The sequence below is a fragment of the Lasioglossum baleicum genome, chromosome 1 (assembly GCF_051020765.1).
Source record: "Lasioglossum baleicum chromosome 1, iyLasBale1, whole genome shotgun sequence".
Taxonomy (NCBI): domain Eukaryota; kingdom Metazoa; phylum Arthropoda; class Insecta; order Hymenoptera; family Halictidae; genus Lasioglossum; species Lasioglossum baleicum.
This window is the reverse complement of record NC_134929.1, coordinates 13455264-13476726: the sequence shown is the minus strand read 5'-3', so window position 1 is coordinate 13476726 and position 21463 is coordinate 13455264. Positions and strand designations below refer to the sequence as shown.

At 41.2% G+C, this 21463-nt stretch overlaps 2 protein-coding genes across 2 annotated transcripts; both read left to right on the top strand.

Annotated features, from left to right (window-relative positions):
• Window positions 1–677: 677 nt before the first annotated feature.
• On the top strand, window positions 678–2993 carry LOC143208805 (uncharacterized). Its single transcript, XM_076423639.1, has 6 exons — window positions 678–805; window positions 879–1248; window positions 1431–1654; window positions 1722–2320; window positions 2381–2486; window positions 2555–2993. Exons 2-6 carry the CDS (start codon window positions 1016–1018, stop codon window positions 2719–2721), a joined length of 1329 nt encoding a protein of 442 aa, XP_076279754.1. The 5' UTR covers window positions 678–805; window positions 879–1015; the 3' UTR covers window positions 2722–2993.
• A 3702-nt stretch (window positions 2994–6695) lies between these two features.
• On the top strand, window positions 6696–9563 carry LOC143211647 (uncharacterized). The gene has a single exon (XM_076429491.1). The coding sequence runs from the start codon at window positions 6714–6716 to the stop codon at window positions 9546–9548; it is 2835 nt and encodes a 944-aa protein (XP_076285606.1). The 5' UTR covers window positions 6696–6713; the 3' UTR covers window positions 9549–9563.
• The last annotated feature ends 11900 nt before the right edge of the window (window positions 9564–21463 follow it).

The following is a 21463-nucleotide window of genomic DNA, read 5'->3' as shown; positions in this document are numbered from 1 at the left end:
TGTTGCCCGTCGCATGTTGCCCGTCAGATGGCGCTGCAGTCACGCCGGCGTACTAGCCTCTCCGACGGGCAACATGCAGCCGAATATTGCAAAATCATTGCTCGGAAACGTAAAAGAACGACTTTTGAAGCAAACAGCGAACTAGATTGATCTTTCATCTAGCGATTTTGACTAATAAAAACCCCCGTCTTTGCATTATCGAGAAATCAGAAGGCATTTCCCTGATCCTAGCAATTCTCGCGTACGTATACGTGGTCTAGCGGTGTGTGAGTGTACTCTAGCGGTGTGTGAGTGTTCACGCGCGACCGTCATCTGCTGGGAGACGGCCCCCTTATGGGAGTTGGCGTTGGCGAGCCCGAATATTTCGGTGTTTCTTACGCCCTCTAGGATATATTCTGGCTCCATCCAGAGAAACAGAAGGCCAACGACGGCATTTTGTCGGTGAAGAAGACCACTGAGGAGATTCTCGACGCGATGCATCGGTGAGAATGCGAATTATCACGAAACTATATCGATTATTATTAAATGTTACATTCTCCGCCATATTTCAGACGATGTTTTGGCATTATTGTGGCACTATTTCGAATTTTTAGCGATGTGGTATATCAGATTACTGTAACTTTCACGTTATCCCCGCGCCCGTTGCGCCCCGTTACCGGGCTCGCTGAATAGCACAGGGGCTGGCAGTCTTTAATAGTATCTCGTCGGTGGCGCCCGCACGCGCCCGCTTACTGGTCCCGCTGAATAGCACAGGAGCTGGCGTCGGTGCACAGGACACAGGCCACCGACCAGATCAAAGCATCGCGTATGTTTGTTCCCGTCAAATCATATTAAATACACGTAATGCGAATGGAGTATAAAATTTTATCTCATGTTAGTGTTGGATGTTGACACTGAATGGTAATGGAATCTCTGACTCTGACGAGATTGTGGTTCTTCCATCGACCGACAGGGAAATAGAGCACTACATATGCACGTTTCGAAAAGTCAATGAAACCTAACCTCGACAGTAAAAATGTGCCGGTCAAATTTTCGTATTAAACTAGATTTATGTAAATTTTACAATGATGTTCGTCGGTTTTGCTGGATTTTCGTCGACAGCACGAGGATGCTGCATATCGCTCACGCAATGGACCACATTACAAAGTTGTTTAGCATCAAAGAACCGTTTCATTTGTTGCTAAATGAGGCTGAATACCTACCACCTAACGAGGATATTCGTGTTCTCAAGGAGAATGAGACAATACTGTAAGGGTCCTTGCTTATTATATTTATGAATTGTATTTAAATGATCATTTTTAAGTAAATATACTTAAGACAATATATAAAATTATATATTTTATCTGTCAGAACTACTACTGAAACACTAGCATGTAAACAACAATTTGGTATAAATATAAGTGACCAAAAATTCTACTAAATTATTACAGAGTTTGCCCAGGAACAGGACTCCAAAGCGAAACAGATCTACCTACAAGAGTAACCAGAAGTAGATCACCAGTACCAGAAGTTCAGAGCAGCTGTACAAAGACGGAGACAGTTAATGATTCGGTTGTACACAAAGAGTCGCAGACTCAGTTTTACCTAGTTCAATCAGAACCAACTGTTGTTGAGAAGAATGAATTAATTGAAGTCTTAGATAGGTCCCAAAGTGGTAAAATCTTTTGAGTTATCAATTTGCTCCTAACTAGATAATGCTATATGTAAAAATATTGTTTCAGATGCTTTAGAAACTAGTACATTGTGCGAAAGGACAGAAGATGAAACGAACAGTACAAGCGACTCAAAAGTAGATGGAATGACACTCACAGATTTTAATATAGACAACAATTTACGTTCGAAAAGAAAACGAAAACGCACTCGAAAGAAGAAGACACAGGAGGTTAAACCATCTGTTAAAAATGAGATTGTTACCGTGAAGCCCAAAATAATAAATACTTATGTGATTTCAACCAGCAAGCATATAAGGTTTGATAATTTAGACTCTCCAGAAACAGTAGCAAAGCCAAATACGCCAAACAAAAAGATGAATGGATCTTACCCTAACGAAGTAGCACCTTCTCATGAGCTCGCTAACCTATTATCGCTGGGTCACAATCCTACGCCGGTTACTTTCACAAACTCACAGGTGAAGGAAGAGATCAAACTTGAAAATATGTCCGATGAAGAGACTCGACTTAATGCTTCCCTCGAGACTAAAAGCAAGGGTAACAATTTACTCAAAAAATTGCAAGAGAGGAAGCAATTAACGAGCAAAGATCTCGAAGCTTGCCCAATTCTCTTAACGAAACCTGAACTGAAATGTGTTATCGCCTTCAAGGTAAGCATTCTAAATAGTCAACATGACTGGCACTGTATATTTATACAAATGAATTTTCAGATGCTGAAAATTGGCTCGGACTATACACCACAAGTTTCAGAGTTCATTGTGGCAGAAGTGGTATCTTATTGTCCAAAAAGTTTATTGTACACATTCAAAGTATTACGTAAGTAAATTCGAAGTCATTGTACGCAGCAATAAATTTTGTACAATCAAAGAATGGATTTTTCACAGACGGCGTATCCGAGGTTCAAGTACCAGTTGGCAAATTTACATTGATCGAAGACGAGGAAGAACTCACGCTCAATGATACTATAACAATAAATATTGCCCAACTAATAGAACCGCGAATTGTCTCCGCAATAAATCCAGACAGAGTATCAACCCCCACCGCTACATGAACCAGTTCAATAAATTGCATTAATAAGCGATGTATTTTAAATTCTTTCATATTTTTTTACATTTTGTGTTCATAAGCAAGTATTTATCATGTGTGTATGATCCGATCAGCAAATAAAATGTATCGTTATTGTATAACAGTTGAAACTGGATACAAGACACTACTGATGTACACAAACCGAAAACATCAATTATGTCAAATGATAGAGCAGTAATAGAGTTTTATCGGAACTCAAAGTACATATATGCATTAAAAAGCAATAAATTATAAGTACATTATCATTTTTCTGCATTTTCCAAATCGTTCTGCTCCATTCGAAAAGTGGATGGAGGCTGCGCAATAAACAAAAGCTCAATGCGCACAGTTTGATGGCGACATTCTCATTGGCTAAGACGGAGTCGATTCGACCAATGAAATACGAGTATTTTAATCCGTTCACGCACGCTGCCCGCGAAATATTCGGCGCTGATTACGAACGTACAATAATATCTGATAGACTTAAACAGCTCTCTCAAGCAAAAATATTGAAATACAATAATTTTATTCGCTAAAATGAACATTTTGGTTAGTTGTATGAACGTCGAGAGGTAGGATAATTGAACGACTAATCTTCCTCCTAAGGTAGAGTGGAATTATATAGCTATGGTGTCTCGCCACGTGGCGAGCTCTATATTTTACTATAATTGAGATTAATAACGTTAACGATCTTTCCTACTTAGTTGAATAGAAAAGCCTATCGTGCATGTAGCTCACATACATTGATGAGAACGGAATAAGGAGCCAGAAGGAAGGTTGTAAAAGGGAAAAGGTGGCTTTGTCTGGTAAGCCCGAGCTCCAGAAACTTCTGAAAATGAAACTGGCCGAGCTCCACCCTTTTAACGCACTCATATAGAGAGAACAGTATTTATCTCCCTTGTCTTAACTCTACCCCTTTGTGTCAGTTTTTCTCAGTTTTTCCCCGGGTTACGTGTACATTTTTAATACACACACATTCCTTCCCGCGCGCGAAGAGAAAAACCGGCGTAACGTTATTGATAAAACCCGCCGTGTCGGACTGCCGCGGTTCGTTATAAAATGTTTCACTGTTCAATTACTTCTTTCAATGGAACGTCGGATGCAAAAACCCGGAACAGTGGCGTAACTCGCAGCGTTGTTACGGACTTCGTTACAAGTTCTGTCGATGAACGGATTTCTATTTTTTTTTATGCTGTGGACGCAGCCAACACATCATTTTAAAAAAAGGAACAAAAGCATTTGGCGCGCATGGATTGCATTGCGCGGTACAAAGGAAACTGCCCCGATCGGCGGCGATTTAATTCGTGCGACAGTTTCACATTGATCGCATTGATTATTTTCGCTGATTAATGTAATGGCAAACACGGGAGGGAGACTACGATTTTCGATTCCATCCTCAATATATAGAATCTGCTTGCCGGCTACATGCGAGAAGTCCGGGGGCACTAAAAGAAGTTCGAGGATCAGTATGAACATATCAATTATAAAGGCTTACGCTGGACGAAAATAAACGTGTGTCTATAAATTACAACGAAACACAACGTACGGTTTGTTTCCGCGAGATACATCTATTCAAGGTGCGGTTCCGGTCGCGAGATTAATATTCGCGTAGTCGGGTCGTACTGTAGATATCGTTCGAAATTCTAGACTCAATACACCTTCACCCGGCCATTATAACGGATGCTCTTTGTCCTTCGTAATCGAGCGATTAAAGGCCGACGTGAAATGAACTCCTATAATTAGCCTGCTGGAACTTCTCCCTGTTTCAATCCGTCTCCGGCTTCCTCTGCCGTTTCCTCGGGCTTCTCTGATTGCCGAACTATTTCATCGGACTATACCTCAGCGCTATACCTTTCTCTATCTCTCTCTCTCTCTCTCTTCGTCTCTGCTATTTTCTCTGTCCCTCGTACTGTCTTTCAACGTTCCCCATCTGGCGTGAATGCTTCATTAGCCAGGAGCCAAATAAAATGATGAAGATTAACTCGATTCAGGATCCGTTCACTGCGATCCTCCACGTTTTACGTTCGGCCGTAACGTTTCGCGGGCTGGACCAAGCGTGTGCACATGATTCTTTCTCGTCGTAACTGTTCGAGGTACACGGCTATTAAATTCCGAGACAGGCACTCCAGTTTTATTGCATCACTTGCCCCGTTCGATTTCTAATATTCTCGTTTGCCTGCCATATCGGGCGATGTCGATGTCGCCCGCTGTCGGCTGTCGATAATTCCGTAGATAAGCGATATTTCTCGGTCTAGCAGTAATATACAAGCCACGAATGACAGATGTACAACGTTCTAGGCTATCGACGTTCTCGTATTTCTAGGTGGCCGACGATTCGTCGCCATCAACCTAACTCAAGGACTGCCGATCAGTGTCGCCAGATGAGGGGAATCACGGTGAGATGAAGTACCCCCTCTCTGATGACCAGTAGAAGCAACGTAAGGAGCCGATGGTACGTCAGAGTGGGGGTCGAGCCGACTGACCCAGCGGAGGGGAAAAATACCACGTCCCACGATTCTGGCATCACTCCCGTACACCACGGCAGCAGTGATGCCAGATGCGGGGAGTCACGGTGAAATGATGTACCCCCTCTCTGATGACGGGGAATGAGTGGGACGAATGGGAGATACGTTGCACGTGCGCGATGGGGACCGTGGAGTGTGCGCCTGCGCACGGTGCTGGAATGGAATAGTGGAAGGGGTATGTAGGGGAGTACGGGAGCTCCGTTTGGAGCTCATTATGGCATCACTGCACGGCAGGCCACGGCAGTGCCGCCAGATGAGGGGAATCACGGTAAGATGATGTACCTCCTCTCTGATGACCAGACCAGTCCACGGCACGGACACCGTGGTCTACGGCAGGCATGGCCAGAAGTAGCACGCGTGCTCAGTGTGCCCAGATTCCACGTTTTTTTTCGCGCATGCGCGTCAAACCAGTAACGTAGCTATGTTGCGGCCGATGCGATGATGTAGCAGAGCCCTGAGGCAGCTACAGTCAGCGGCGATAATAAGTGGACACGCTTAAAAATCGCATAACTTTTTAGAAATTGGTCCAAAGGACTTGAATTTTTTTAAGATGTTAGACCGACTAGTTCGCTAGAGAATAAGTAAACTAAAATTTATTACGATTGCAATTACGATTAGTTTACTTATTCTCTAGCGAACTAGTCGGTCTAACATCTTAAAAAAATTCAAGTCCTTTGGACCAATTTCTAAAAAGTTATGCGATTTTTAAGCGTGTCCACTTAATATTGCCGCTGAAGAAGTCGTGTATTGAATTTGCCAAATAAAATATTTTGTTGTTTATTATTTATCTTGGTTAATTATTTTAGCACTCCTTTCCTCTTCCCCATCCTCTAAATACAATAGAATAAGTCGGAATTATATTATTATCTGAATATATATATATATATATTATATTTCAATATTTCATATGTATATACGAATATATATACAAATACACTTGTCATTTATTCGTTTTTCATAATCAGTTCCATTCGGCATGGCGCTCAAGGTGCCACATTTCCTCGCGAAGCGTACTTTATTGAGGCTGAAAAGTCGCGCATGCGCGAAAAAAAACGTGGAATCTGGGCACACTGCGCGTGCTAGGGACAGAGTGCTTCGATTGTGCCCAAATTTTCTCGCGCAAGCGCGAGAAAACAGTAGCGTTTCTACTATTGGGTAGCAGAGCGGCCAGAGCCCTGAGGCAGTTATATTGGCGGGAATGTATCGAAATAATCTTACCGGACAAAAAGACTCCAGGACGTGTCCTACGAGTTACAAAATATACACAAATACACTTGTTATACATTCATTTTTCAGAATCAAATCATATACATTTTTTAAAATTCTGCGGGGTGCTCAAGGAACCCCATTTCATCTACCCAATAGTAGATACGTTACTGTTTTTCCGCGCAGCGCCTCTAGCGGCCATCCATCGTATCAAAACGGTTGGGCTCAATCACGGTGTATTATAGATATGTACCTCATCATAATACATATAGATATTTACGTTACTGTTTTAGCCGTGCATGCGCGTGAAATCTTGCACTCTTGCGTCTTGCACAGTATCAGTATCAGTATCTCAGCACTGCTGCCGGTCACTCGAAATTTTTCTGTGCCTCTCAGTGTCTCTTGCGTACTCTTAATTCTGAGGCCTGTTTTTAAGTACTGTCCTGATATTAATAATCAAAGCAACAGAAGGTCTTTTAAAATCGCAGTACTCTGCAGAGGAAAAATGTCTGAGAAGATACTTATTACTAGTATTCGGAATGGAAATCTAGAACTTGTTGAAGACCTATTGAAGAATGGTGCTGATGTTAACATATTAGAAGATAATTCATTGTTTAGAAATAGTATTCTACATTCTGCAGTCTATTGGAGGCAAGTGCAAATGGCCAAATTATTAATAAACTATGGAGCTAATGTTAATGTTAAAAATTGTCTGGGAGAAACTCCAATAGTTAACGCTATTTACAACAGGGATACAAAAATGATAGAACTGCTTTTAACTAATGGGGCTGATATAAAAGAAGATCCTAAGATACTGCTTGCTGCTGTGGAGACTGGAAATCTGAAAATTGTAGAAGACATACTGACAGATTGTGCTGATGTTAACATGTTACTCTTTGACTGTACAGAATTTTATACATGGGCTCCGCCTCTACATAAAGCAGTCAAAAGGAAGCAAGTGCAAATGGTGGAACTATTAATAAACTATGGAGCTAATGTTAATGTTAAAAATAGTCAGGGAGAAACTCCAATAGTTAACGCTATTAAAAACAGGGATACAAAAATGATTGAACTGCTTTTAACTAATGGGGCTGATATAAAAGAAGATCCTAAGGTAGTATGTACTGCTGTTAGCTGTGGAAATCTAAAACTTGTTAAAGACCTACTGAAGAATGGTGCTCATGTTAACATGTTACACGGTGGTTTAGACTTTATACATAATCTTCTACATAAGGCAGTCGATGGGAAGCAAGTGCAAATGGCCAAACTATTAATAAACTATGGAGCTAATGTTAATGTTAAAAATAGTCAGGGAGAAACTCCAATAGTTAACGCTATTAAAAACAGGAATACAAAATTGATCGAACTGCTTTTAACTAATGGGGCTGATATAAAAGAAGATCCTAAGGTAGTAGGTACTGCTGTTAGATGTGGAAATCAAGAACTTGTTGAAGACCTACTGAAGAATGGTGCTGATGTTAACATGTTACACGGTGGTTTAGACTTTAGACATAGTCTTCTACATAAGGCAGTCGATGGGAAGCAAGTGCAAATGGCCAAACTATTAATAAACTATGGAGCTAATGTTAATGTTAAAGATACTCGAGAAAAAACTCCAATAGTTACTGCTATTCTAAACAGGGATACAGAAATGATCGAACTGCTTTTAACTAATGGGGCTGATATAAAAGAAGATCCTAAGGTAGTATGTACTGCTGTTCGCTGTGGAAATCTAGAACTTGTTGAAGATCTACTGAAGAATGGTGCTGATATTAATGCATTAGACAATATGTACTTTAGATTTAGTCTTCTACATGAAGCAGTCAAAAGGAAGCAAGTGCAAATGGTAAAACTATTGATAAACTATAGAGCTAATGTTAATGTTAAAAATAGTCAGGGAGAAACTCCAATAGTTAACGCTATTCAAAACACGGATACAAAAATGATCGAACTGCTTTTAACTAATGGGGCTGATATAAAAGAAGATCCTAAGGTAGTATGTACTGCTGTTCGCTGTGGAAATCTAGAAATTGTTGAAGACCTACTGAAGAATGGTGCTGATATTAATGCATTAGACAATATGTACTTTAGCTTTAGTCTTCTACATTATGCAGTTCTAAGGAAGCAACTGCAAATGGTGCAACTATTGATAAACTATGGAGCTAATGTTAATGTTAAAGATACTCGAGAAAAAACTCCAATAGTTGACGCGATTCAAAACAAGGATAAAAAAATAATCAAACTGCTTTTAAGTAATGGAGCTGATATAAAAGAAGATCCTAAGGTACTATGTGCTGCTGTGGAGAATGGAAATTTGAAAATTGTTGAAGACATACTGACGGATGGTGCTGATGTTAACATGTTACTCATTCCCAATTCAAGTATTGGAAGAAGGTTTCTGCTTCTACATAAAGCAGTCATGCAGAAGCAAGTGAAAATGGCCAAACTATTGTTAAAATATGGAGCTAACGTTAATGCTAAAGATAGTGAGGGAGCAACTCCAATATTTTACGCTATTAATAAAAGGGATACAGAAATGATTGAACTGCTTTTAATTAATGGAGCTGATATAAAAGTTCATTCTAACACACATCGTGTGAAGTCTCCAACTACTAAACTACTTAAACAGCACATAGCTAAGATGAAAGCTGCAGGTTTATACGTAAGTGAAAGAAATTTGTGGTGGATTAGTAGAGATTACAAAATTAGTCATTTTCTGAACAAATGTGATGCAGAAGTACAGATCATGAAGAGGACGAAGATTGATAATAGCTGTGCTTCTTTTTACGATATTTTGACAAAAAATACAAGCGAATTAGCAAAAAATAAAAGTATTGTAAAGGCTTTGAAATCAGATGATTATAAGATAATGTTTCCAATATATGCTAGTATGATAGATAGTCGATTTAGAAGAGGGGTAGAAAGAGAAGAGTTGATGAAACAAGTTAGGAAGAAGTTTTTGCCTTCACTCTTCAAAAGCCTTAATGAATTACCATTTCTTTGTACTGAAAAAATATTTAGCTACCTAAGCGATAAAGATTTAAGAATTTTATTAGTTGCCTGTAAGCTTTTCAATAAATAGATATATAGAATATAACTTTATTGTTCCCCTCAAGGATTACAATTCTTACAACACCTCCTTTTTCCGCCTTTCCTCCTTAAAGCTATGTTATCTTATAACTCTTATATCTATAGCTTATAGGTAATTATTCTACATATAAAACTAAAACTAAAACTTCATACACACACACCCACCTTCCCTAACCGGTGACCCTCTTTTTCGGTCGCTCACCATCTATCCCAATCCCAAATATGTACACCCAATCCTTCCTGACTCATTCTCTCCTTTCATCGCACCTTCTCTCCGCTCCTCCACCTCATCCACTCCTCCCCTCCCCCCTCATCATCCAACACTTCCCCCATCCTTTTTTGCCATTCTCTTTCCTCATCCTCCCTCATGCATACCTCCCATATAGAGTTGGGCAAAATTTTTATTCAAATAAAAATTTCGAATAACAAATAAAAGATAAAAGATTTTTATCGAATTCGAATTCTTCGAATAATTTTACGAATAAAACCACTAGACACAGTCCAAATTGTATCGAGTGTAGTCTTTTTCTAATCGGAAGAACGCCACGAAGTAGCTAGCGTCACTTCCATGAAAAAATTATGAAAAATAAACAAGTTCTGCAATTCAATTGTTAGTGGTATCATACCGATATGCCTGGCTGGGCGTCAGGTTGTGTTTATTGTACTACTATTGTGTTCTGGGCTCAGGCCTCGGGGCCAGTATCGCCAGATGAGGGGAATCACGGTGAGATGATGTACCCCCTCGAGTGCTGGTTTCGGCACTTTCTGGCGACACTGCTGCTGATTAGCTTCCGTTCGAGTTCCATCAACGTCGTGACTTTCTCGCGTTTGCTCTTTTTCTTTGTGTCCTTCCACCATCTCCAGCGACATCACCTTTACAAATGTTTGCGTTGGTCGCCTAAAGGCGTTTCGGCGATCTGTCCGTGAATAATTCACGAGAGGAAAAGAGAGAGAGAGAGAGAAAATCCGGGTCCATCCGTGTAAGGCGAATCAATTCACTTTTCCGTGAATTATTCATGGTTAAATCGCGAGCGGAAAAGTGTGTCGCGGTCTGGACTTCGAACTTCCTCGTTCCAGCGTGCAACGGATGCATTTTTAACCGGTTGCATAGCCGAGGCAGTGTTTCATCAATTCGCTTCCCGCGATATGCTACTCTGATTCCCAAAAATTGAAACACAATCGGTCAATACGGCGAACCGGACGGCGTTACATCAGTCGGACTCGAAATAATTCGTTCGCGCGTTATCGCGCAGCAGATGACCCGGTATCAATCGCCAATGACACCGTAATTAGAACCATTCGACCGTCTCAATTGGAGCTTGATTCGTCGCGAGTCTGGGATTCCACCATTGCATAGTAGGGCGGACCTTATTTGCTCTTGGCAAAAATGCATTTTTGATTTCATAATGTTGTAGCTGACTTTTCGGGTCAAATACCTCACTGTGCATTGACATGCTGGGGTTTTTTGGGACAATGTGCAAACGTCAAAAATGTGTTGACACAGTACCGATGGGTGATTATCGCATAATTTTGAAAAATCTATGGTACGTGGCTAAACACTTTTTAACGGTACCTTCAATTGCAACAGCAATTTTCATTGTGAACTAACAAGTCACCCTCAATAACGTCGTCTGATAGTTTCATTTAAGATTGCAATGTAAAAGAAAATTGCTATGCTTTCTTTTGGTACAGCTCAATTATTGAAAGTCGTATTAATAGGCTTCCGGTAGGTAAAGTGTTCAGTGTAAGGGACTGTGTCGTAAAGTTGGAGACACCGTATAAGTGGGGACAGTGCTTTTCTCTACATTAACACACTGGAAATACCGATGTCTTCAACTGTAGTCAAGTCATGTTCAGTGTAGCTGTGCCAAGCAGAGGCTAAAAATATGCCCTAAAAAGTTTTAGTGTGTTTCTTAGTGATTCGTTTAGCAATAGCTTCTCGACAGCTGATAAAAAGCGCTTTAATTAAATTCTTTAATTAAAATGTCATGGTTAGATTCCTGTAGATTGGAACTACGTCTGTACCCATAGATATTTTCAGACCCGTTTTAGCCATCCATAATAGAATCGAAACCGAATGGAGCAGAATCGTGCACCCAGTTTCGAAAACCACTCGAACCGCAATTTCGGAAATATTAGTCCTACCGTCAGCCATGTGGACTGTTATAGTCGTGGGCCACAGTGGTAGAACAACATATTGCTTTTTGGCGCGTCAAATTATTTTACGAGGAAACTTTCCGCCTGCCTGCTTCGCGGTTTCCTCGCGCCGTAGAACTCCTGGTGAAAATTACGAGCAGCCGGACGAGCAGGCAAAGTAGGGGCTAAGTTCACAACGAAGGAACACTTCGTGGAGGGAGTGGGTCTATCACGAAGCTTGGGTGGCTCGTAAAACAGGGCCGATTTCGGTGGGAAATTTAACGACCCACCCTTCTGTTAATAACACGCGCAACTATGTGCCGGCGCGTCGGCCATGTGCTAACTTGTTCTCCCCGTACGATCCAGTCCGTCGATATTGCGGATTCCGATATTTCGCAGACGATTACCCGCTTCTTAGGGCCTGCCATTAAGACAGTTTCCGTCGAGCGGAACGTTTCATCAACGGGAATAGTAATCCAATTGCTTCTTACCGTCTTATCAAAGGAGCGAGAGAGCGGCCGCTTTCACTATGTAAATTCGCTTTACGAAACAATTGGCCGATGGACATGCATGCAAACGATGATTGCGCCCATATCCGCGAGATTCTAACGAAAACGCGTGCCAAGTCAGCTAAATTCGAGGCTTCCAGGCCATCCGAGGAATGACCTTCCCGCGAAATTCCATCCCATTACCGTGTAGCGTGCCTGTCCGTGTGCTTGTCCGCGAATGTCAGCATATACATAATAGAACAGTGCCCCGGGGTTATTACAGCGGGTCACAGTAATTCATTCGCGCCGTTACAAAAACGAGATTATCCGGGCGGAGGCGGCCAGGCCAGTTGGACGACTGTTGAATAAACGAGAGGAATGCTTGGAAATTGACCGCCGCGCCGCGCCGAGTGTAAACGCAACCATGGGGAAGTTAGTTTCTCGACGGAAGCTCTAGTTGGCGACCGCCAAGATTTCGACGCCAACAACTCTGGCTAAACCCGCTTGAATTTCGAAGTGGCCGCTGTTTACTCCGGCGCAGCGACGAACTCTACCAGGGTAGCCGGCGCGGTGTAAAAATGCTTGAGTGCGTCGTAAATTGATGCGGTTATTACTCTAAAACGTTATCGATTGGCCTGGACAATGCCTTTCCATCAGCGTCGCCATTCCCGACAGAAACACGTCGTCCCCAGCGGTGTCTCGTCTCGGGCCGCGTTCCTTTACATTGTTTTCCGGGCTTGGCAATTTAAGAACGACCTCTATTCTGCTGCTGCTCGGGCAGATCGATATGCGAACGAGAATACGCGAGGTCGTACCGATGAATATTTCAAGACCGCTCCGGAAAAATTAATTAACAAACGGGAAAATATCCTGGTTCGAGTGTCCCGCTGCTTCTTTATAGCTACCGATACATCGGACAGTGTTCGCACACCGAGGCGATTATACGCCCGAGTCGTTCGAACGCGTCCATTAAAGAGACGCTCCCATAAATCTTTATTCGGCGCGCGCGACCGCTCACCGTGAAGAAGTTCCTCGTTCAGTGGAAAACAGATTTGTCATGCGAATAAAATAAATAACACGGGAACCAGTCCGCAGTTATGGCCAATGGCCACACGATCATACGCGTTGTGCTCGCATTGCGGCGAGGCGAGGCTTTGAACGAACACGCTAGTAGTTACGGTCCGCGCAGAGTCGGAGGCATTACGAGCCATCGGAGACTTTGGTCGAACTTTCTACACACGTGGAAGCGCTGTCGAGGTCCCGGAATTATTTATTTCGATCCTTGACCCTCTGATATACGAAACACATTGTTGTTTCATTCTATAATAGTTTCTGTCATTCGGGATAAGATAATCTCATTAATCGTTTTTCCATTTTTTTAAAGAGACTATGTAGAGGATCTTCTTCAAACTTCTAGGATAATTTACCTTAGATTCAAGGAATATTTACTAATTTTTTCGTTGAAATATATATGGTGCAAATGTGAATACCGAGTGATTCACGAGAAACAGAACACCTACATAGCTCCGTCAGGCTTGAAGATAGAAGAAAATGTTGGAGAGAAAGGTTGTACTGTTAAAGGAGGCAAATACGATAATATAAATAAATGTTCTGTTGTTGTCGTTTTCAAGATCTTTTGGTGGCACCAGAACATTTCTTTATATTATCATATTTGCCTCCTTTAGCAGTACAACTTTCCTCTCCAACATTTTCTTCTATCTTCAAGCCTAACGGAACTATTCAGATGTTCCGTTTCTCGTGAATCACCCGGTACACAAAGTGTTTAATATGAATCAACAATCAAAATTCGAAACATGTTCGGAGTGGCTTCCCCGTTCTAAAATAACCACAGTTCCGGAAAGTTTGAATTGAACGCAAAGACAAACAGCGAACAGCAAATTCTAGTATGCATGTATTAGAAATAAAAAATTAATCCTCGTGCATTCGGTATAGTCCGTATCATTTATTGACGATAAAACGGGCGCACGGCATGCCGGTCTTTCGCATTTATCACAACGGGAATATCACGTATGAGGTAAAATTTTTCAGATTGACACGAGGGTAAAAAAAGTGCAGATTAATGGAATGATAAATAGCGGAATGCGAATCGTTTACTGAATATGAAAAATGAGACTCCTGCGCATCCTGGATTGTTCGTCTCGTTTATAAATAATAGAACGATGCGCAGAGCATATTGATTTCTCGCATTTGTCGCTACGTGCGGTGCATACGTGAAAAAACGTGTCGAATTCGGGGAGAGAGAAAAAGAGAGAGAAACGACGCGGAAACAGCCGGTAGAGAGTTTAGAGCGGAAAGAGAAGAACGTTTGAACAAGCGTAATACTATTTTCAAGCGCTTCCTTACACGTACTAGCCATGAAAGCTTTAACTCGGCACGTTTCGACGTGGACGTTCCATTTTCTTGCTGGCGAGCATAACGAGATTTCCGGAAGTTGAAGCGCTTTGAAAAACGCTGACGAAGCGGGAGGAAGAAGAAACAACGGAGGGTCTATCAAACGGACACTTAGAATTCCCTTAATTACTCGACGAAGTAAATTCCCCCTCCCTCTACCCGTTCGCGAATGAATAATTGCCGGAGAGGCGTGGCAGAGACAAAGTGATACGCGTCGAGCGTCCATCGTTCGAATCTCTAGGATCACAGAGCCTCGGGGATCAACGTCTCGGATCATCCTGGTGACTTGAACCGCTCCTCTGACGTGTGTCGTATAGCACTAGGTGAATCTTCGCTTGAAATACGTTCCGGACTGGTCGCGGAGTTGTCGACCCCCGGCAAGAAGTTCACAGAATTCTTAAAAAAAAGAAAATAAAAGTAAACCATTCCATTTATTTATAAACTGTAGGGAAAACTGGGGCTATAAGTCCGGATTTTGAAGAAACATATAAAATGACGTAGAAACAGTATAAATATTCTCATCTTTAACGGGTAATTTATTGTTAAATTTATTATATTTTAAAATTCTAATCTTAAAATTAAAATATTGTAATAGGTTTTTAGAACCACGTATGTAACAAAACATATTACTTGTAACACAAACGATGTTCAATCAACGACTTACAAGTTTTTAAACAAACGCTCCGCCATTCCGTGGGAATCTACAACAATATTTCAGTTATTAGGTATGAAATAACTAATAAACCCTACTACAACATGTTCTTAAATGTCATTTGATCGATAAGGATAAAATAATCTGTGACATCGATATCAAATAATCTAAATAGACCAAAAAGTAAGGATCGGATAATATTTACTTACCTGGTACGTAACTAAGGACTTTCATAACAAAAACGATTGAAAACGAATCGCACGTTTTCTCCTTTTTAATAAATGATGATTGGAACAACCTACCCCCGTAACTTTTAGCCCCGGTCTTCTCTACTTTGTTAGGAATTAATGAAGTGCGTGTTAGCAGTAAAATACTAAACAACTAGATAGGTTGATCGTCGAAATTAGATCGTAACATAGATTGAGTCTCGTTCTACGTTAGTGATGTCGTACTTTTCTCCCCGAAAGTTTGTCCATCGAGGCGATCGCGACGCCTTTTATTCAACGGCGATTGGTAGATTCAGGTCCGTCGCGAGTAAACCTAATTCAGCGAGCCGTTAAATCGATCGGGTTTATTGCGAAACCGTGTCGACGGCTAATTTTAGCGGTGTCATTGTGACCCACAGGAATTCGAATTCTCGTGCCGCCGATCCTCCGGCACCGAAATCGGGGACATAACTGTATTGAAAGCTCGCCGATTAATTGCTTCCCAAGAAGCACACCTGTGCTGACTAAATGCCCCTGAATCTTCCAGCGTGATTACGTACGACGGCGGTCTCGACGTGGTTTAGAATTAGCACGAGCGATTAACGTTCGGCCAATTACTTATTTGCAAAGATTTAATTCTCGCCGGTTTTTTGAAAACACAGACTTTGAAGAACTTTTTCTGATGGACTTGAAACACGTTCATTCAATAAACTGTTTACGTTCTAAATGATAAATACCACTATTCAAGTGTGGTTTCCACGTTAATTAAACTCATATTTCCTGTTATCAAGAACACGGTTTATCGACATTCTATACAAAATCATCTCTGATCACGTTAATGTACTTTAAGATACTTGATGAGCTGGACCTACAAAAGAGATTTCTGATCAAGAACAGACTCCGAACAGAGCACAATGTTCTCCTAGACCCGAAGCCCTTCAGTAAGCTCAGAATCCCTCAAAGATGTCTTCTCAAAGAGACGATCCCTTTGACACCGACATCTACATAGTACATCCCACATTAGAATTTCCACTGATAAAGTCTTGCGCCAGCCGCAGCTCTGATTTGATCCTCCAAAGCCAGGATGAGGACGGCGTATGGATCAGTTCATCATCAAATTTTGATACATTTTCTGTGAACTGGCTGTGGTAGACGTTTCGACAAGCGTCTTTATCTTTGTACATTCTTCTCCGACGTCGCCTGCGACGGCAGCAACGTGACCTATCGATTCTTCGTGTTCACGATCAAGAACAACGTGAGATCGTGGGGTCGCGTGAGCAGATAACTTTGGCAGACACCTCTGTCATCTTTGAGATCGATCGTGCTACAATTTTCACGTATCTAAAATCTAAAAGACGGAGTGCTCAGCACTGATCCATCGTGCTACAATTCCCATAGTTCTAAAATCTAAATGGCGCCAGGAGATGGCCATTAACCCGGTCATTAAAGCTTGTTACAGTCTCGTAAAACTGCACCGTAAGACACGACACTTTTTCTTCGTGAAATTTTCAGCATTCTGAGTGGCAACTGCTGCATGTGCCTAACCTGTCGCCCGTGGAGCCGCGGTTTATTGCTCGGAAGACCGTGAGAAGCAAGTTGCCCCTTCGAGATCCGAAGAAGTCGGCAATGCCAGACGAATTGAAGCTCTTACTCTCGATTTGACACACATAAGCATCCCCTTTACGAGTGCCGGAATAGTGTTGCTTTAAGCGAGGCTCGCCAGGCTACGTAGGCGGTCGAATTATTATCATTTAAACGCGTGCACGCTCCCTTTTACACGTGCTCATTCAACGGCCGACCGAGAACCTGCTTCACGAGAATCCAAGAATTAATTATGTAATTAATCAGGCCACCCTGCCGCTAGTACAACGCACGCCAAAAGTTTCGCTCGTCGTCGATCCTCCGTGAAATTCTTCTATCGTTTTCACTGGTGTGGTTGCTTATGGTTCTTGCTATTTCCCAAGTAACGCAATTATTTGCGATCGGCTAAGCTAATCGGCTTAACGAACCATATCTCTATTTCCATCGATTTGCAGACTCGAAAATTCTAACCGCGCGCGCGCGTGTGTGTATGTGTCCGTGAATCGCCAGCCCCTGGGTGCCATGGGACCGAGCGATAAAGCACAGAATCCTTCCCAGCACAGTGTAAGCTTTAATTCACTTTGGTCGGTACTTCGCCAGTTCGCAAGAACTTTCGACAATAGGTTAGCAACCGTCGGGCTTCCGATATACCAAAACGGATTATCTGCTCCTCGCGAAGACGATCTTGGCTTTGTGGCTTTTTCCAGCGAGAAATGCTGAGAGCCTTGCTAATTATTCGCAAAGAGATTGAAAACTAAACGAATCTTATCTGTGGACGGTCGCTTCGCTTTGGTCACCGCGATAATCCGAGAAATCGATAGAATATACAATAGCTGAAGGGTGATCTTCAATGAAAATAATGAAATAACATCTACAAGTTAACTCGACAGATTTTCCAACATTATAGTCTTTCTCCTTTAGCCACCGTTGTCGACAGATCCATCGATCGCAGCCGGAAAATGAAACGTCTTATTGCACAAAAGTGAACAGGGTAAATGTACCTATTACTGTACAACAGAATTGTACGATAGTATCGGCGATCATGATATACCTAGCTCACGATGAGGGAATCGTGAAACGGCTATTTGTAAATCCAATTCGGTAATTAAATATATGAGTTTTTTTATCGCGTTCAGAACTTTGTACAGTGTTTTATTGGATGGAAAAATTACGCGAGATTTTATTTCCTGCGCTAAGAGTGTTATTACAGATATTAAGATCTATAAATATTAGTCCGATGTACACTCATTGTCAGTAAAATAAGTCTCCGTAAGTACACCCTTTAAAACAGAATCACTTTCTTATAATTGTACCAAACGACCTGATTTTTTATAATTAATTAGAAGCATTGGTTTACGAAATGCTATGAAAAAAAGATTTTCCAGAAGTTATAATTTACAAGGTTACATACAAAAGTAAAAAAGGCATTTTTAAAAATTTTTTGATTTGGGCCCTTAATGAAAATTTAAAATATATGTTTTGCAGATCTATGTTAGTTATACACATGCTGAACATTTCGTCGAATTCGGTTGACGTAGGAAAAAACCACACGCATCGAAAAATGTACGATTCTGTGGATTTTAAGCAAAAACTGATCAAAAGTCGTGTAAAACGACGATTTTCACCTATTTTAACCGTTTGTAGCTCGTGTGTATGTCAATCGATTTCGATGAAATTGTCAGCAGGTGTGTGTAACTACTATAGATCTACAAAACATATATTTTAAATTTTTATTAAAGGCACAAATAAAAAAGTTTTAAAAAGTGCCTTTTTTACGTTTGCATGCAACCTTGTAAATTGTAATTTATAGAAAATATTTTTCGCACATCATCCAGTAAATCAATGCTTCTGATTGCTTACAAAACATCAGGTCATTTAGTATAATTATAAAAAAGTTATAAATAATTATAAAAATTAATTAAAAATAAATTATAAAAAAGCAATGCTTTTAATTGCTTACAAAACATCAGGTCATTTGGTATAATTACAAAAAAGGTATTCTGTTTTAAAGGGTGTACGGAGACTTATTTTACTGAATGTAGATAGTCCGAATAGATCGATACCAATAATATATTATTTATTAAGACCTATGTATGACTAAATTTCTGCGAAGTCAAAATTTTATACAGTATTTCACTTAAACGAGAGTGAGGTAAAATTTTATTTCCTGCGGTAGTACGGAGACCCTTCTTTAACCTTCCGTATGGTCGGAGTCATTCGTGGCCGTCGAGGTAGCGGTAAGGATAAGGTCGAGCGACCATCAATATGCATTAGTAATTAGTGAAATCTCGATGTGGGTTAGAAATGCCTCCGGCATAGGCCTAGAAGCAGTCAAAGCTCATATGAACTTCCAGAGAAAATTACATTCTATTATAAAATTGAAATTGCTTTATGAAAATGTTATAACACTTATTTTTCTTTAACAAAAATACCTATTTAAGGGGGCAGTCTCGTTTCCAGGATTGCAAGGGTGCGGGATGCGCTTTCTCATTTCTCGATAATGCAAAGATGAGGTTTTTCAGTAGTTACAACAGCGCTAGATAAAAGATCAATCTAGGCCGCGATCGCCCTCAAAAGTCCTATTTCTGTCACAGCTTTATGGAAATAGTTACAAGTGCGGCTTTATGCATCAGAATAATGTACATTACGTCGTTTCTAAAGACACATGTCTAATCCTATGGCATTACCTTTCGCGGAGGCCGTAAAAGGACGGCGGTCATCTCCTTTGTACGCTTCTGTTTATCATTTTATGCAACTTTTATTGTCCCATGCAGGTACGCGTTCCGACCGTAACTCATACGGCTGGTTACGATCCGCGAGGAGATGAGACACTTTGATATATCCGCCTGACTGACCATTCAGAAGCGTCCTGGACGGACCGTAAACGATCGCGGAATTTTCTGAGAGCACTTTTTTCCGTTCGGTTCTTTAATACTTTGACTGCGCGGCAACCTGTAACAGTTTTTCATCCTGATCACGTCAAAACACAATCATCCATGTTAAAAATCACGAAGTAATACAGGGTGTGGCCGGACGAATGGTACAATCGTGCAGGGGATGATACTACATGTAAAAATAAGTCGATAAAAAAGGAATAACATTATTTCGTTTGACGCTTCGCTTTCGAGAAAATCGAGTTTAAAGTTCCGCCAGATTCGCGTGCTTTAGTGTATGTATGGAGAAAGTAGAATTGGTTGATCATGGTGAGACGCGTCAGACGTTTACTATGCAATAGCACGTGTATTCGTTGCATTTTCCTTTTTTTCGACTTATTTTTACATGTAGTATCACTCCCTGCTCGGTCGTACCACCCGTCCGGCAACACCTTGTATAATTCCCAAACGAAAGGAATGAAAAAACGTAGCGAAAGAATTTGTTCAAGAACTGGAGTTGACAGTTGATAGACAAGAGCAGTCGTGGACTTAGCTCGTACATCAAACGGAGGGGGAAATGCGAAGAGCGGGGGGAGGAAAGGGCATAAGTCATGGTTGATGGTTTTTTAGTGGGTAGTGGGGGATCCGATCATCCGATCCCTTGAGCTCTACACTACCCCCTTCAGGAGTGTGCGCAAATGCATTTTTTCCATCATCCTTAACAAAAAAAAAAAGGGGAAATGTACCCCTTTACTAGTGAGATTAAAATACGTAACAATGAATATTTTGTCCTGAACAAATTCATACAATTCGATGAGATTGTATTCTCGTTGGCGAGGCAAACAAAATTGTCAATCTCAGGATTTGGAAAAACATTCTTCATAAAAGGTAAAAATGCGACTATTTTTCTTCTCTGTTGTTCACATGGTTGTACATTCTTTATATCGCTGTAAACTGCACAAGGGAAAGTGCTATTAATACTTAGATACCTATACTTCTTTATTTTATTATTTTGTGTATTAGGTTCCGAGGGCCATCATCATTCCTCCATAAAATGATTACACATATTATCATTTCATGATAAATTAGGAATAATATTAAACTAAAATACGATGGAAGCATGATACCGCAGTAATCGGTACAGTTACCCTAGTCGCCTTGAATGCACTGCCTCCTCATGAAAAGAGCATGCCATTAAAAAGTGAATTCAACGTATTTTCTAATGGTAGGTAATTTTCTCGAAAAATCCACGGTCTGAAAGGGTTGTCCTGCACAAATCGCAATGACCCACCGTTTCGTGAAGGATCACGGCCGGAAAAATGAAATTTCCGGTTGCACGAAGGTGAAAAGCTGCTCCCCGTCCAATTTCTCCTCCCTGGAACGGGACATCGGTTCCACGAGGGAGGGTGGCGAGTCGAAGTAAGCAGGAAAAAAGGACCGGTAGGGAGAGAGAGAAAGGGTAGTCTGGGTTTAATTTAATCGGGAGAGTGATGCCGGGGGTGGGGGCGCTTGCGCAGCCGTCGTACGTCCCTGGACCACCGACCGCCTAGTAGCACACG

Excerpts from the sequence above, each read along its gene's own strand:
- LOC143208805 (XM_076423639.1), top strand. The coding sequence starts at position 1,016 with ATGTGCCGGTCAAATTTTCGTATTAAACTAGATTTATGTAAATTTTAC. Across the intron at positions 2,321-2,380 it reads AATGTGTTATCGCCTTCAAG|ATGCTGAAAATTGGCTCGGA; the intron begins GTAAGCATTCTA and ends ATGAATTTTCAG. Across the intron at positions 2,487-2,554 it reads GTACACATTCAAAGTATTAC|ACGGCGTATCCGAGGTTCAA; the intron begins GTAAGTAAATTC and ends GATTTTTCACAG.
- LOC143211647 (XM_076429491.1), top strand. The coding sequence starts at position 6,714 with ATGTACCTCATCATAATACATATAGATATTTACGTTACTGTTTTAGCC.